This window comes from Chinchilla lanigera, unplaced genomic scaffold, assembly GCF_000276665.1.
Source record: "Chinchilla lanigera isolate Chin_1 unplaced genomic scaffold, ChiLan1.0 scaffold00007, whole genome shotgun sequence".
NCBI classification, from domain to species: domain Eukaryota; kingdom Metazoa; phylum Chordata; class Mammalia; order Rodentia; family Chinchillidae; genus Chinchilla; species Chinchilla lanigera.
The window spans coordinates 487,194-499,352 of record NW_004955408.1 but is presented as its reverse complement, the minus strand read 5'-3'; the positions used below and the strand labels follow the sequence as shown (position 1 = coordinate 499,352).

The 12,159-nt window shown below is 51.2% G+C and overlaps 1 protein-coding gene across 1 annotated transcript in view; it reads right to left on the bottom strand.

Annotated features, from left to right (window-relative positions):
- The window catches only part of Rasgef1c (RasGEF domain family, member 1C), a 33,026-nt gene that overhangs the window by 15,780 nt on the left and 5,087 nt on the right, over window positions 1-12,159 (bottom strand). Inside the window, 7 exon segments of the mRNA XM_013507276.1 lie at window positions 5,021-5,116; window positions 5,191-5,255; window positions 5,258-5,269; window positions 5,523-5,619; window positions 6,802-6,891; window positions 7,317-7,401; window positions 9,722-9,764. Coding sequence (XP_013362730.1) covers window positions 5,021-5,116; window positions 5,191-5,255; window positions 5,258-5,269; window positions 5,523-5,619; window positions 6,802-6,891; window positions 7,317-7,401; window positions 9,722-9,764 — 488 coding nt within the window.

The following is a 12,159-nucleotide window of genomic DNA, read 5'->3' as shown; positions in this document are numbered from 1 at the left end:
GAAAGGGCACCCCTTCTCACTGACACTGCTGCTTGTACCCATAACCCAGGTGACATGGTTTGGAGTAAAGAGTGGAAGAAGACCCCTTGTCTCCTGGCTGGAGGGGCCCCTATTTAATGATTTGGGCCATTCCCACAGCAGCAAAAGTGGCAGAGATCCATCCCTGGATTCATCACTCCAGAATCAAGTGGGCTCATCCCAATGACTGAAGGAAGGCCTATGCCGATGAGCTGGCTCCCTGGACCACCCTGAAAAGACAATGTGCTCAAAGCCCTGCTCTCATCACCTAGGAAGCTGAAGAGTCAACGCAGGCTGAAGACTGATGGACAGCATGCACCACAGAGACTGCCCTAAAACTCATGTGTTGCTATTCTGCTTGGTTTCTGGTCCCTTTCCTTTTGTAAATCTGTACGTCTGCCCTGGAAATCTGGGCTATTGCCCAGAGGACTGGAGAGTTCCCCAAAAGGCTGCCTTTGTCCTCCTCTACATCTGTGTAAGCACTGGACTGCCCACCCTCAAGTGTCTCTGATTTGGGACTAAAATGACTTTCCTCTGGGTAATGTGTCTAAGCCTTTTAGGAGTTTATGGAAAGGGGGATACTGGGAGACCCAAGCCTGTCTGGGCGGTACTCCAAATCTCAACCGTACCAGGTGGGACCCCCGCCAACCTAGTGTGTCCTTGTACTCTGATGCCTGTTCCAACTGCGAGACCAACAGTTACTACACAGGATAGGTGACCTGAGTTGGGAATGGACTTACCGAACCAGCAATAAGTTTGTTTGTCAGGATTGGCAGGAACCCCCTTACACAGCAGGTGGTGAAAATGATTTTGATATGTGTAATAACACCCACTTCTGGTACTGTAACGTATGGAAATGTGCCAATATATATTGGCCTGGAAGGGGAAAACAGTGGGGTACAACAGTCTGGAGAAACCCTCCTTACAATGGAAGATCTCCCTTCAGTTTGTAGGGCCCTCAGACTATAAGAAGGGCATCTGTAACCCATTCAGTATCTTGTGTATAACCCCAATGACACTGTCTGGGTAACTGGACGCTTGTTAGCCATCCGAGTGGATGGCACAGGTAAAGATCCTGCAATGTTGGCTCACATTCACAAGGTCTTTATTTCCACTATTCAAGTCCCTACCTCCAAGGTTTTCATAGACTTCGAACCTGAGCACACCAAAAATGACACTAGAGACCTCTCCTCACTAGCTCCACACCTGTTATAGCTGGCTAAGGGGACTCACACCGTTCTCCAGCAGGTCATGAGAGAAGACTGCTGGCTCTGTATGCTGCTCACCACCCTCACATACCGGGCTTTAGGGTTAGCTCCAAATGTTTCCTGATTCTCTGTTACTCAGGCTCCAGCAATCTCGTTTTAAGCTTCCCCAACTCAAATAATGGGAAGCTCCACTTGCTTCCTGGGAAAAAAGGGTTTTCCAAATATGTCAGCTGACTGTGCCTCCATAACCGGAGCCAGGTCCTTATTTAAGCAAATAACGGAGCTTTCTTTGTGTGCTCTAATGGGGTCTAGCACGTGTTTTCCCCACAACACATGAGCCTCTGCGGTGCTGCCTTCCTGGTCCTGGATCTGAACGTCTACCCCAGTAACTGGGGCCCTCTGGCTCACCCTGAATCCCACCGGAAATGGGACCCCATGTTCCTGCCCATCCTGGCTGGCATAGCAATAGCAGGTAGCCTTGCCATGACAGACCAGCCTTTGGGTTAGGACAGAGCCAATACACACAACTGACTAACCAAATAATAGGAGAGCTTGAAAGCATTCAAAACTCTATTGACACCCTCGGAGAGCAAAATGATTCTTTGGCCATGGCTGTCTTACAAAACTGGAGGGCTTTAGACCTCCTGACAGCCCAGTAAGGGGAATCCCGTCTTTTCCTAGAAGAGGAATGTTGTTCTTAGGCCAACAAGCCAGGAATAATCAAGGAAAACTCCCACCAGTTGTGAAAGCACCTCTAACAGAGAGCCAAAGATAGACTGGGTGTCTCTTCTTGGTGGGGTTCCCTGGACTTTTTCCCCTCACAGGCAGAGCCTTACTTGGGTCTTCTATGGCCCTTCTGATGGTCCTGCTCCTGGGTCCCTGTGTGATCCCCATCCTAACCCGATTTCTGTCTGAGCACTTTGAGGCCATACATCCCCAGCTCCTCTTAAGGACCACCCCCTCCTATCAACTTGTTAAACCTGAGGAAGAAGAATTTTCCTTATAAAAACACAGTGGGGGAATGTAATAGAAGATTTTAAAACTATAGCTTCATAATTGGGCCACCAGACTCAGCCAGCCTTGACTAACCTAGCCAGCTGCAACTCAGAGATAATTTGACTCAGTTCTACCTTGCCAGCTACACAGTAGCCTACAAGCATATCCTGTTTTGTTAGCCTGCTTGAAGGACTATTGACCTGACACAGGCTAGCCCTGTCAAGGACACACTTAATCTTACCCGCTTGCCCGGACCCTGACTTCCCCCAGACCTTCCTGCCTCATGACGAATGGTCCCTCTAACTAAATCTGTCCTGGACACATCTGCCTGACAACATGTGACCAAACATAAGTAACCAATTAAGAATAACCCATTATTGACTTTGTACTTCCTGCTTACAACATGTGTAGAAGTTGCTCTTTTACTCTAAGCTGGGGCTGGTGATTTGGACCTGGTTCCCACCAGCCCTCCGGTGTAATAAAAGTTGCCTTCCAACTCCTTAGTGCAGAGCATTTTCCATGCAGTTTGGTACAGATTCTACAACACAGGCACCCTCCTCACATGAGCGCTTCTCACTACTTCCTCCACGTCTCTGTGGGTCCAGGCTACCATCATATCTGGCCCACAAGGCCTTTGTGACTGAAAACCCACTGCTCTTGCTTTCTGGACTTGAGACAATCAGCCAGGACCCAGCTCAGGATACAGGCCACTTGTAGAAGTGGGTACCGTGACACAGCCTGGGAGAGAAGGGGGACAGAAGCTGATCACAGGCAGGAAGGAAGCAAAACTGTTATGACCACTCAACTCAAGTTGAGTTCTCTGGGCTGCAGCTTCAGTTGGTGTGGATGGCAACTATGAGGTCATCTCCAAGCATCCACCCATCTCCCCATGCTTCCCTCCACCCATCGTCCATCCCTCCTTCTATCCACCCATCGTCCATCCCTCCTATCCACCCATCGTCCATCCCTCCTTCTATCCACCCATCATCCATCTCTCCCCATCCATCCTACCTTATATCCATCCATCCATCCACCCATCCACCTACCCACCTGCCCAGCCATCATTCTTCCCGCCCTTCCATCCACTCGTGCATCTCCCCACCCACCTCCCCTCCCTCCCCTCCTCTAAACACACACCTACAAACCACCTGCCTCACCAGACTGGATGCACAGCGCCCCGCACCCTGGCGCTGGGAGGAGACTCGGAGTACAGGAACCCAGAGTCCCAGCCTGTCCACCTGCCCCAGGCTCACCCTGCACGCGTGGAACGAAGCAGTGCAGTTTAGCTCCTCTAGCTCCACATGCCAGTCCTGGGCTGTACGCCGGTGCCCCTGGCTGCCACCCAGCTCCACTGTGCCGGGGAACGGGGGCAGCCTGGTATGCAGAGACCACGAGGTGCACACTGGGTTTGGTTCCTGGATCTGCCACCTGCTCGCAGTGTGAGCGCACAGTGAGGTCCCGTCTCCGAGACTCAGGCTTCCAACCTGGGAACGGCAGTGCTGAGGCCCGTCTCTAGACTGGCTGTGGGAATCCAGTGGGGCCAAGCGGCCCACACATAGCAGGTCTCCCTCTGTAAGTGAGGCTCTTGCCCTTGGCTGCCCTGCCTTCCGGCCTCTGGCTCCTGCTCGGAGAGGGGAAGCTCACTCGCCCAGGATTAGGAGTCTGGTGCCACCGGTACTGCTCCCCATCCCCCTGCAGTGGTCCTCCTGGGGGTGAGGCTATGTCACCAGGGAGTTGTCCTCTACTCTGGTGCCCCCTGCTGGGGGCCTGGGGGAGGGTATGAGTGCGTTCTGTGGTCCACCGCAGCACACCTTGAGCCTGACCACTATACCCAACTCACACAAGCCCAGAGACTCAGAATTCCAAGAACAGCACTTTGCACTGTCATCCCTCAGGCTAAAGGTGGACCTCTGCGCCTGAGCACGGGACCGGATGCTACCAATGTTCCTCCAATACTGAGACTCAGAAGGTTCACGGAGCCTTGGGGGTCAGTAGGCTGGTGACAGGTTTTAAGCAGGATATCACTGCAGTCCCAGGGCCTGCGTATTCTGTCCTGGGACACAGACCTCTAGGAGAATTTGGAGGAGGAATGTGATCAGGGTGAATGAAGGTGCCCCAGAAACAAATGTGTAAGAGCACCCCCCGTGAAAGCAGTGTGGAGGGACAAGAAGCGTGGTAATTGCCAAAAACAAAGATGTGATCTGAGGCCACATACAGGTGCTACGTTTAGAAGAAAGGAGGAAAAGACCCCATGCACTTGGAACCAGAATTTGATCTGAAACAGAAGGGATTTGATGGGGGAGCAATCAGAGCAAGGAGGGGCTGGAAAGCCCTCACAGCGGGACAGGTCGGGGGGTGTCACCTCAGGCCCTGAGCTGGAGAGAACCTGAGGGCTGGGAAGGACACAGTACTGGGGGAGCGCCCAGTTCCCAGGGTCCCCGAGAGGAAGAGCCCAGGGGGACGGCGCCAGCTCACAAAGAGGCCCTTACGGAGCAGCTGCTTTGGAGTGGGGGCGCCTCCACACTGGAGGGAGGGATGCAAGTGAGGCTGTCAGCCAGCGGTGGTGGCGTCACAGGCACTGCAGGAGGGCGGCCTGACCAGGCTGACTGATCACCTCGAGCTCCTGGACTGCTATGGTCTGGACCCTACGTGCCTGCTAGGTCCCTGAGGGTGGGACTGGAGAAAGTCCCTGGGGGGCTGCAGGGACCCGGCCTCTCCTCTCCTCTCTCCAACCTCCCGGTCAGGAAATAAGTACTTTGCTCTGCACCCCCCTGCCTGCTGCCAGGGCCTCGGCCTACCTTCTCCTGGCTGCTGTGTGCGGCCAGGGAGCGGTGTGCCGCCCCGCGCAGAGCTGTCCTGTAGTTGCAGAAGTTCCCTGTCGGCTCCATCTGGTGCTGGGAGGAACAGGAGGTGCTGGGCAGCTCTGTCAGAGTCCCCTGGCCGCGCCCTCCCCCGGCAGCCCGGTTACCTCCAGGATGAAGAACTCGGCTGTCTTCACTTTGGCCCAGGTCTTCTTCAGCCTGGAGACAGGGTCATGTTCATGCCAGCTGCAAGGGGGAGGCGGGCAGGGATGGGCTTCTCGGCCGGGAGAGTCCACTGCAGGAGCTTTGTGGACTGCATGGGCCCCGCCTGCCGCCTGTGGGTGGACGTGGGTCCAGCTCGTGTGTCACAGACTGACCCTGTGTCCACCTCCTGACCCAGCCCATGCCCAGAGAGGGCCTGACTAGCACCTGTGTGCCCCACGGTGCCCCCAACCCTCTCAGTGGTCCTTGGGGGGCCTGGGCCTGGGTGGCCACTCACAGCTGATGGCCATCAGGGACTTGCCGATGCTGAAGCACTCTCGGGCCACGCCAATGAAGAACTCCATCGCCTGGGCCCGCTGCTTCTTCTTGGCGGGCTGAGGACAGGCAGAGTCGGCACCAGCTGCGCCCTCAGCCGCCCCAGCCTGGCTCTGAACCTTGCCCAGGCCCACTCCACAGCAGAGAGGCTGTGGCCCGGGGACCCGAGTGAGGCCCAGGCTCTCAGCACAAGCACTCCCAGCAGCTCCCGCTCCGTGCTGTGAGGCCCGGCAGCATCTGTGGCACGCCGGGTCCCGGCACCTTAGGGACAGCTTGGTGGCTGCCCTTCCAGGGCAAGTGCTGGGGGCTCTCAGGCTCCAGCGGCTCAGAGGGGTCCTGGGTCCCTCCCTGGGGCCATCCTGGGTGGCTTCCTCAGTGCAGACCCACTCAGGTCAACCCTGTTTCAGCCCTCACAGCAGGGGTGTGCAGGGAGGAAGTGCCTGGGACAGGGTGCTCCAGAGTCCGCTCGCCGACCACAGGCAGCTTGGGTCTCTACTGCCACCAAGAAAGGCGCTGTGGTGTCTGAGGAGGCCGGCCCTGAGCTGCCCTGTGAGGTGGTCATGGCTGCAGAGAGCCCTGCCCGGTCCTCCAGGGGCAGCCTGCACCTGTGACAGTGAACGAGCCTGGCGGGGCGAAAGGCATCACACACAAGCTTCTCCCTCAGCGCATTCCCAAATCCCCCTCTCCCTCACAGGTGACCCCACGGGAACACAGCTTCCAGGGGCCCCGGGGAGAGTGGCCTGTGACTCCTCTCAGGGGGAAGCCTGGCTTTACCAGTGCCCTCTGCTGTGAGGAAGAGGACAGGTGGGGGGGCACCCAGCCCAGGGACAAGCGTGTCCAGCTCCAGTCTGCAGGGGCCTCTTGCTGTCCAGGAAAAGCCACAGCCTGGACTCTTTGTGTGATATGCCAACTCTTAAAGCTTGCCTCACTTCTGCCTCTAAATCCTGACCGAGCCAAAGCAAACCTGCTACTGGCGGGGCTCTGAGGCAACAGGCGCGGGCAGAGGTGGACGGCTGCCTAGGAGGGACTTTCCACGCCTTCAGTGGTGACACTGGGTCCCAGCCAGAGGGGAGTGTCACTGCGGGACAGGGTGGCACCTCGCGTCCTGGAGGGGTGCCCTGCTAAGTCCGGGCTTGGAGATGGTCCTTCGCAAGCTGCCCTCTGGGCCTCTCCCTCCGGGGCCCCTCCCGGCCCCAGACACCTTTGGCTGTGCGAGTCCCGCCGCCGCACCCCCCACTCACCACGCAGCTCTCGGTGGCCACCGGGTAGCACAGCCGGTTGAACCATTTCACGTAGGCCTCGAGGTTGTCCGTCTTGTCACTGAAACAGGGCTAGAAAGGCCCACAGGACCACACACTGGGTCTGTCAGCGGCTTACTGTAACATAAGGACAGCTCGTGGTCAGAATCGATGATCCGGGCAATGTGGAACCACAAGCCATCTAGCAGTACCAGTGGGTAATCTCTTGGGGTTTTCCCTGTATGTTTAAAGATGTAATTCAAAGTCAAGTGTGTGCACAGAGTTGGTCCTGATTATTCACGGGTTCTGAACTTGCAAACTTGCCTACACCCTGAACTTGGTCTATGATTCCAGCAGCTCATACTGCTTTGCAGACATCTGTGAGATAGATGCACAGAGGCAGGAAAAACTTGAACGGCTCCACACAAGCATTTCCAGCTAAGGTGGAACTGAGCAGAACTCCGCCTTCCCGTTTTGGCTCTTGTACTGTCAGCAAGTACTCTCTATCTATTTAACACCTCCCGCTTTCTGGTGCTTTTTTGGGGAGCAACTTTAATGCCGAAAGCCTTCCCAAGCACAGTGCTGGCATGACTGGTGGTGCCCCTGGGACACAGCAGAGCGCAGGGCTGATCAACGACCCTCAGGTAGGGCTACAGTGCCTTTGAGAATAAAAATTAAACAAAGTGCCCTCAAATATAACCACACATACAACAACGTTACACATGGATCGCTTGATGAAAATGCTATGGTGAGAAGCTTGAATTTCCCATGGGAACAATGTTTTAACAACGGTTGAGACATTGTTCTAGAACACAATGACCAACAATAATCAGAGTCAGTTCTCTAGCAAAGCATGTATACCACATAGCTATGTATATTTCCACGTTTCCACTTTACCCTTTTCCTGTGTCATAAAGCATTCTTTGGAAAGACATTTTTAAATTGATGTAGAACGTTCCACTATATACATGTATCCTAGTTTAAAAGATTAAATCTAAACTAATTTAAATGTGCAAGTTAACACTGCTGGCATAATTTTCAATAGAGGAGGAAGATGGAATGAGGGACCTGCTCATTCAAAAGATGTCAAGGAAGGAGGAAAAAATAAACAGAAAAGCTGGATAGTGAATAGTACAATAGAGGACATAAAAACAAATCCTTACAGATAAGTAGTTACAATCACTGTAATTTTTTAAAAACCCTGTCCTAGTTCTTTTCAAGAGATACATTCTAAACTCAGAGATATAAATTAAAAAAGGGAAAATGTATATGTAATAAATACCACACAACTATTCAGATGGTTCATGGCTTATGATGGTTTGGCTTAATGATTTTTCTATTTTACAATGGGCTTTTCAGGACATGTTCCTATTGGAAGTTGAGGAACATTTGCATTAATATTAGAGAAAATTGATTTCACAACAAAAAAGGAAAAAGGCTCTAAGGCTACAAAGCATCAGGAGAGATTAAAATGTACAAAATGGCAAGCTTTCGGTTCACTGGGAATGAGTCATGAATCTCAATTTGTTTGCACTGTGTAACAAAGCTCCAAAACACAAGGCAAAAGTCATCAGGAAGATGCAGTTCCTTATCAGGAGAAAGACAGCCTTACTACCACAATGGAAGATTTTTCACAGACACAGCAGCAATTAATAGGGTAGGGAAACTGGAAAAAAACCAGTACAGACAGATATCTGAGCAACATAATGTACACAGTTCAGGTAATGGACAAACATGAAAGCTAGAACTCAATTACCTGAAAATATGCATTCTTGTAAAACATTTGGAAATCTAACAACACATTTTAAAGAAATCTATAGGTCAAAGATGAAATAATGAAATTAAAATGATATAGAAAATACTGGAAAACAAAATTTAGAGTCTGTAGATAAATATTTAAAGAGAAATGAATGTAGTCTTTCATTCTTTTATTAGAAAAGTGGGAAGGCAAAGAACAAGTTGAAATCCAGCATAAAGAGATGGGGATATAGCTCAGTGGTGCAGCATCTGCCTGGCAAGCATTAGGTTGTGAGTTCAATTCCTAGTACAAAGGAAGAAGAAGAGGGAAGAAGAAGGAAGAGGAGGAGGAGGAGGAGGGGAAGGAGAAAAAGAAGGAGGAGGAGAAGAGGAAATGAGAAAAAGAGTAACAATAAACCTAAGGGAAGTAAATAGAGGGAAATAAAGACGAGAAAATAAATAAATAAAATGGTAAAGAAACGAGATCACAGAGCCAACAGTCAAAACATCTTTGTGTGAAAACACTAGAAAGATCAAGGACTCTTTGCAATAATGGTGAAGGAGCAAAAAGAAAAAATAACAAAGGATATTAAAGAGAAATCCATTGGGATGTGAAGAAATTTAGGAGATACAGTGGTTCCGTGGTTCATGAACTCATGCCATGATTCTGGGGAAGTTCATCGCCCAGAGTGCAGCTCCAGAATGGAGGCATAATTTTGCCAAATGCTTCTGGTCGCACACAAGCATTTGTGAAGTAAAGTATTATTGTGAGTAAAAGATAGTTATCCACGAATAAGTCTATGTCTATGAATGTGAAAGCTTAGTGGAAATGGCCAAATTCTTGGAAAAATATATATTACAAAACAGACCTAAGAGGAAACCTAAAGGTCTTCTAACCACGAGGATAAGCAAAGCAACAAATAAGAAAAACCTTGAACCTGAACATAAAAGTTATTCCTTGGAGAACATACTAGGCCCAGATATCCGGCTGACAAAGTCTATCCAATGTTCCAAGAGGGGCAATTCCAACTTTTAATCCAGAATAAAGGGAAACAGAAACCAAATACCAGCCACGGATAGTGTCAGACAGGAAGGTCACAGCTCAGCCTCAGTCCTGGTTAAACTACAAAAACACTAAGCCCGACGTCAGTGTACTGCGTCCAGGGATGAGTGAAAACGAGCTCACGATGCGATTTTCTCTTCCATGGGGGCGCGAAGCAGTGGGTAAGCTGCCCGGTAAAAGAAAGCAATGTGGGTGCAGTTTGGGAATGCCCTCAACGAGGCAAATTTTTAATTTTATTACATCTCTTTCAAACATATTTGATGTGACGATACAGAGCGCTTTTGCCACAGGCCCAAGTCTGATGGCGTCTCAAGGGTGAGCGCTTGGCTGACCAGTGCTCCCTGGTTCCACTTTCACAGGACACTGCCTTTCCGTGGGAGAAGGACTAGCAGACTCTCTCTTTGTAGACTCCCATATTTGGCTGATATTTTCTTTAAAATGAACAAAGCAAACCTGCCGCTTCAAGGAAAACAATTCACAGTTTTTGTTGCCACTGATAAAATTCAAACTTTCAAGAGAAAAGTGGGAACATGTAAAACGTGTATCTGCCTCTGAGCTCGACGGCTTTCAGTATTCAGGTTTTGTACAGTGCTGGGATGGAAGCCAGGGCCTCGTGCAGGCCGGGCAAGTGCTCCACCGCTGAACTACGCCCCAGCCCCAGACTGTTTTTAAATTATGAGAACCGGAGTGACAGTAATGCATGTGATCACAGTCCTGTACAGTGAAGTGTGCCAGTATGTGGAAGACCCGCCTGACTCAGCATCTGGATCTCCTAAATGGCCAGTGCATTGTGTTACAAACTGTGCGTTTGAAATGCAAGGCGCAAGGACGGATGTCACGGCCTGTGGGAAGCGCCCTGATGTGCTTCAGATCTCATGTTACAGCGAACCTTTAAAAACTACTGGTTGCAGGGTTTTAATGCAATATCTAACGAGAATATTTACTTCCAACTACTTGTCTGTGTGAGGCTGGGTTTCTTTAGCCAAAACAGTGTACGTTGAGAGACTGAATGCAGAAGATGAGAGAATCTCAATATTTTCCAGGAAGTCAGATATTACAGAGATTTGTGAAAATATTGTAAAACAATGTCACTCTTCTCAGTAATTTTCTATGGAAATATAATTATGATGCATAAAATATGTTAATCAGGTAAACACGTGATCAGTTATCGTAGCTATTTGTGTTTTTAAAAGTCAGAAGTGTTAACGGCTAATACGGTAAATGGGGAGAGAAACAATTCATATAGCCAGTAGTTCTTTTCCGCCCTCAATAGTTTTTATGCATGTAAAGGGGTCCTGAGAACAAACCATTTGAGAAGCGATGCCCTGGGGAAAATGTGCACCCTATGTGCGCCAGAAGCGCCTGTCAGAATGCTCCCCACAGCCACCCTCGCCACAGCAAAACCAGAACACAAGGTTCACCACCGCGGGGCAGGAGAACGACTCCTGCAGTCCTGACACACTTCACAGTGTAAGAAACACTCGGACATGGGAAACGTCGCACAGAAAACCAACAGCCCTTGCAGGGTGGGCGCGCTCCTTCCTGTGTGCCCCCCTTCCTGGAGATTGTTCCCACACTCAGGTGAGCACAGAGCGTTTGGGGAAGGTTGTTTTGTCGTTTCACAGAGGGTTGCGTCCTCTTGTCTCCATCACTACTTTTTTCTCTTGGGCAATTGGGTGTACAGAGCTTAAGGTGGCCATTTGTTTGTTTGTTTTTGAGACAGAACAATTTGTTTTGGTCTCCCTATATAATTCAGCCTGGCCTTGAACTCACAGCAGTCCTCCTACTTCAGCTCCCCAGTGCTGGGATTATAGGTGTGTGCCACCACGCCCTGCTAAGGTAGCCTGTGTGGCTCTGGTGGATGTATTACACCTTTTAATCTACTCCCCATGGATAGTAATTTGCTTCCAGTCTCTGGCCACAGCAGACCCTACATATCCAGAATATCTGCACACGCATCTTCTGCACACAGAGGTGTTTACTATAGGAGACGTGGAGCTTGGAAAGTCGGGTCGAGGATGTGGATGTGTTATTTACTTGTTTATTTGGTGCTCGAGATGGAGCCCAGCTGGCCGTGCACTCCCTAGGCCAGCGCTGCGCGGTGAGCTCTGTCCCGGGCGTGCGCCCTGGCCCACCACCTTCTGAAGCCCTGTGTCCCTCTCACCGGCTGCCCCAGGCCCACCACCCTTTCCGGCCGCGTGACCCTCGCTCATGGGGCAGGAGTGACGCAGTCCCATACTACAGAGCTTAGCTTGTGTTTTTTCCAGTCGTGGGGCTTGAACCCGGGGCCTTTGCCCTGAACTACATCCCCTACTCTTTGTATTTTTAACTTTGACCCAGGGTTTGGCTAACTCACTAAGCTGTCCAGGCTGGGCTCGAATTTGTAATCCTCCTGCCTCAGCGTCCCAGCCTGCAGCAGGCCTCGCTTTATTAGTCAGGAGGGCGCAAAACTTTGTGCGGGTTTAGGCTGCACCCTGGGTCACACCGGCCCAGCTTCCGTGCGCACGCGGCCCGAGCGCTTCCCCGCGCGGCCGCCAGAGGGCGCCCCGCCCCGCGACTCC